General features: G+C 38.7%; 1 protein-coding gene across 1 annotated transcript; it reads right to left on the bottom strand.

The window, feature by feature from the left end:
• Nucleotides 1-1,751: 1,751 nt before the first annotated feature.
• Nucleotides 1,752-4,126, bottom strand: LOC149366528 (uncharacterized). The gene has a single exon (XM_089562079.1). It carries the CDS (start codon nt 4,111-4,113, stop codon nt 2,797-2,799), a length of 1,317 nt encoding a protein of 438 aa, XP_089418205.1. The 5' UTR covers nt 4,114-4,126; the 3' UTR covers nt 1,752-2,796.
• Nucleotides 4,127-4,495: the final 369 nt, after the last annotated feature.

Here is a 4,495-nt window from a genome sequence, read left to right on the forward strand (position 1 = left end):
TCCCAAAGATCATGTTTGTCTACTATTTGTTCCCCCGTGAATGTTTTGTCTTTCCATGTGAACCTTTTACTACTGTTAATGATGTAATACAATTCATTTTCCTGTTCAATTTTCAAAATTACTGGTGGAATGTTAGCCAATACATTTAATGCTATATTTGGAGTGGTTCTGTATGCTTTTGTTATTAAAACTAATGGTAATCTTTGTATTGATTTCAATTTATTTTTAATTAGGACTTTGTTTTCACACCAAACCGGAGCTGCATATACTATTTGTCTTTCTATTCCTCGTATGTATATTTGTTTCAAGGTTTCTGGTTTTATTCCACGTTGGGCGCTGGAATATCTACTTAAATTGTTTGTGAGTGTTTGTATTTTGCTCTTAATGTAGTTTAGGTGTGGTATAAATGAAAGTTTCGAATCAAAGATTACTCCTAATATTTTCAGTTCTTGTGTTGCTTGAATTCTGTTGTTGTTCATTTTTATTGTTGGTGGACGGTTTCCGTATTCTTTTCCAATTGTTAGAACTTTTGATTTGTCCGGGTTGAACTTAAGTCCTTGTTTGTTACTCCAATCATTTATTTCCTTTAAAATGCTATTTGCTTTTTCTTCTAATTCTTTCCTGGACTTGAATTGAATTAATATTGTTAAATCGTCAGCAAATGCTTGAATGTGTGTTCCTTGTTGTGTTTGTATTGTGAAGACATCCCCTATAGTTAGATTCCAATATAATGGACTGAGTGGAGAGCCCTGAGGGGACCCAGTGTTCAATTTCTTCTCTATTTTCCCTGTTTTTGTTTCATATTGAATTGTCCGGTTTCTTAATACGCTATCTGATATGTTAACTAAGTTTTGATGGCATTCGTATTTTTTCAATTTATTAGTTACTATTTCCGGTTTAATAGAATTAAAAGCATTTTTGATATCTAGAGATATTATTGCCATTCCCAAATGATCTAGTTTTGCGTGTGTTATTCTGCGTTTAATCTCTGTCAGTGCCGTTGTTGTGGATGTGCGATGTTTGAATCCATACTGATGTTTTTCAAGTAGTTTATTCTTATGGAGGAAATGATATAATCTATTTTTTAACGCTTTTTCCAATATTTTTCCTAATATTGAATTTATTGCAATTGCTCTATATTTCTCTGTTCCTTTTTTATTTTTAATGTCTGCCTTTGGAATGAGTATTATTCGAGATATTTTCCATTTTTCCGGAAAATACCCAAGAGAAAGGCATGCGTTAAATAAAGTTATAAAGTATTTCTTATGTGCTTTGTATATGTGTTGTACGAATAATGTGTTGAGTTTGTCTGGTCCAGGAGCTACATCCTTCCTTAAGGATCCAACTACTCCATCTATTTCATCTTCTGAGAAAGGTATATCAGCTGTTGCTGTTCCATACTGTATTATTCCGTCTACTGTTGTTCCTCGTGTTGGTATATCTTTTCCTATGTTTTCTAGTGTCGTGTTCTGACTGTTTACCTGTGTTGTACTGGTTGTGAGTTCCTCCGTCTCAAAAAGAGTATCTAAGATGTAACTGACTGTTTCGTTTAATGTTTGTGTTTGTTCCCCGTCTGGTTTGGTTGTACTTGTAACTATTACTGGGGTTTTTAGTTGCTTTTTTGCTATCTTATACGGTAGCGAAAATGGATTTCTCTCTACTTTTTCACAAAGCCTATCCATACTTTTTTTCTTGGCGTCGCTCAGCATACCGTTATACACAGTGTGTTCTTCGTAGTATGCCTTTTTATACATTTGCCTTGTTTCTCCTGATGCTTTTTGATATCTTGTCCTCATTGCTCGTACTTTCTTTCTTTCTATTTCCAGGTCTGTGTTCCACCACGCGTTCAACTTATGTTTACTTTCCTTCCACTTTGTTTTGTGCTTTTCTTGTAATTTTTCAATTTTGTCGTAGAATTTCCCTATATTTTCGTCTATTTCTTCTGGGGTTGATAAACTGAATGGTTCATCGAACCATTTATCTTTGCCTAGTGCTTCCAGAATTTTTTGATTTCCCTTCAAAGTTATATGGTATACAACTGGTTGTTTCACATTTTCAATGATTATTTGAATGTATCTATGATCACTGTAATTGGCTTCCTTTAGTACTTCCCATTTAGAAACAGTTCCGTATAATGCCTGATTTGTCATCGTTAAGTCTATCCAACCGTTAGCTCGTGATGTTTTAAAGGTCGGCGGTGAATTACTTTCGTTCAGTAGTATGAGAGAATTTCTTGTAATGAATTCAAATACTTGGTCTCCTTTTTCATCATTTTCTCTGCTGCCCCACAGACTGTTTTTTGCGTTAAAATCCCCCATTACTATAATTTGCTCCTGATTGTATTTAGTTATTGTTTGTTCTATATCATTTAGATGAGGTGTTATGTCATCATTCGGTGGACAATATGAATTAATAATTACTACTGTTTTATCAGCTTTAGCAGCTTTAACTACAACGAGACATTGTTGAACTACTATAGGGAAAATTTCTATGTCCTCGTCGTGGACAATTGTTGCAACTTTTGGATTGTTACTATATGCTATTATTTTGTGTTTGATGTGAAAGGGGATAATTTCATTGTTAAAATGGTACGGTTCTTGGATTACAGATATGTTATGATAATGTTCATCCTGGTAATCTTGTAGTGCCTGATTCGCTTTAAACGATCTACCTAGGTTGGCCTGTATTATATTAATGTTGTTCCTTGTAGTGTCTTCTTCCTCTAGTGTCTCTTGTTTTTTCCTCTCTTCTAAGTTCTGACCTCTTTGTTGTCCTGCCATGGTGATTGCGGGAGTTTTAGTTTAGTCTCAGGAGAATTTTCTCCTTTTCTTCCTGCACTCTCAGCTGGAAGGTAGGGCAATTCATGCTGAGCATGGAATGAGCCGACTCTTCCTCGCGTCGCCCTGCATTTTTGCAGAGCAAGCAGTCTGCTTCATACTGGCAGTCCGTTGCTGCATGGCCAACCTTTGAGCAATGGGTGCATCTCGGTTGCTCTTTGCATTCGAATGCGCCATGGTTGAGGCTTGGGCATTTGGTGCACCTGAGAACCCTAACGTTGTCATAGATCGGACATCTTGTCCATCCGACAGTCACGTGGGTTTTGTCCTGCAGGGCTTTGAATCCTTTTTTGGTAACGGCAATGATTACTGTTTTGCCGGACTTACCAGTCCAACTGGTCTTTGTCTCCACATCTTCATTGTCAATGGGTAATCTGTTTTGTTCTATCAATCTTTCTGAGAATGTCTCCAACTCAGTGTCCTCTTCTACTCCAATGACCTTGAATTCGAATCTTCTGGCCTTTGGCCTTCTGACATCTAGTTTGTCAAGGGATTCGGTCTCCTCAATGTGCCTGGCAAGAATATCCAGTGAGGGTGGATGTGAGGAGGTAACTATCACTCCATCCCTGCCAGGTCTGAGAGTTGTATCCCTCAATTGCAGTTCAAGTGGGTCTACTTGAGCTTTCAGAAGGTCCATGAGACCTCTGACTGTGGTGCCTGCGGACGAAATGATTATTGCCTGCGTTTCTTTGTGTTCTTTCTTTTCTTCTGTCGGTGTTGCCTTGAGTGCCTCTGCATATGACGGCATTGACTTTTGTTGTTCTCGTGCCTTTAATTCTTCCAACCGGCCACTCAAATAGTGGCACTGTTGGTTGGTTTCTAGAGCCATTGCTTTCATGTGGTTGAATGCTGTGAGTATTTTGTCCAGACTCTCCTGAACCTCCTCGTTTCCGTCTGTTTGGACTGAGACTTTAATCAATGCTTTTGTTATTGTTCCGTCGAGTTTGAGGATTTTTGTCAAAAGAGTTTCCTCCTCCTCTCCTGCCTCTTCTTTTTCGCTCTGTGATTTTGGCCGCTTGATTTTTTTCTTTTTGCGCCTTGATGAGAGCAACTCCTGGTCTGTGACCTCGCCTTGTGTTTGCGCTGTGTCCGAATCCCCCTCCTCGTGGCTGCATCCTTCCACATCATCGTCCCTTCTTTCCTGCCTTTTCTGTTGTGTCTCTTTGCTCTTCACGTTTCTTGGTCTTTTGAAATGTTCGTCATTTCCTGGCTTTTCTTTGGTGTTAGCTTTCTGAGGCTTTGATGTCATGATTTCCTTATGGTTGTCTTTGTCCATAGTTATTCGTGTCTTCGGGTTCCAACCCAGACGTTCTTCTGTTCCTTCTGAGTGTCGTATCTTCTGTTCAGAAGTCTGTCATATTCTTTTCAATCTTGGAGAATGTGTCCAACCGTTGGATAACCCACTTTACTGCCTGTCTATTTGATAAAAATCTTGATGATGAGGAGATATTGGCTACTTGGTCTTCTGTAGCTTGTGCTAGGGCCTAAATGTTGTCCCTGTCTCTTCCTAGCCTTCACTGCTTCTTCCGTGCAAAAGAAACGATTTTTTCTGTCATGCCGCTAAATTGGTGGATTCAGACCGTTTGCCACTAAAACACTAAAACCCGGCAACAGTGCTCTGCACGAAGTACAGTTTCTGGACAGTTGGACAGTTTCTG

Source organism: Amblyomma mixtum, chromosome 1 (genome assembly GCF_055824585.1).
Source record: "Amblyomma mixtum isolate Tamu chromosome 1, ASM5582458v1, whole genome shotgun sequence".
Classification (NCBI taxonomy): Eukaryota; Metazoa; Arthropoda; class Arachnida; order Ixodida; family Ixodidae; genus Amblyomma; species Amblyomma mixtum.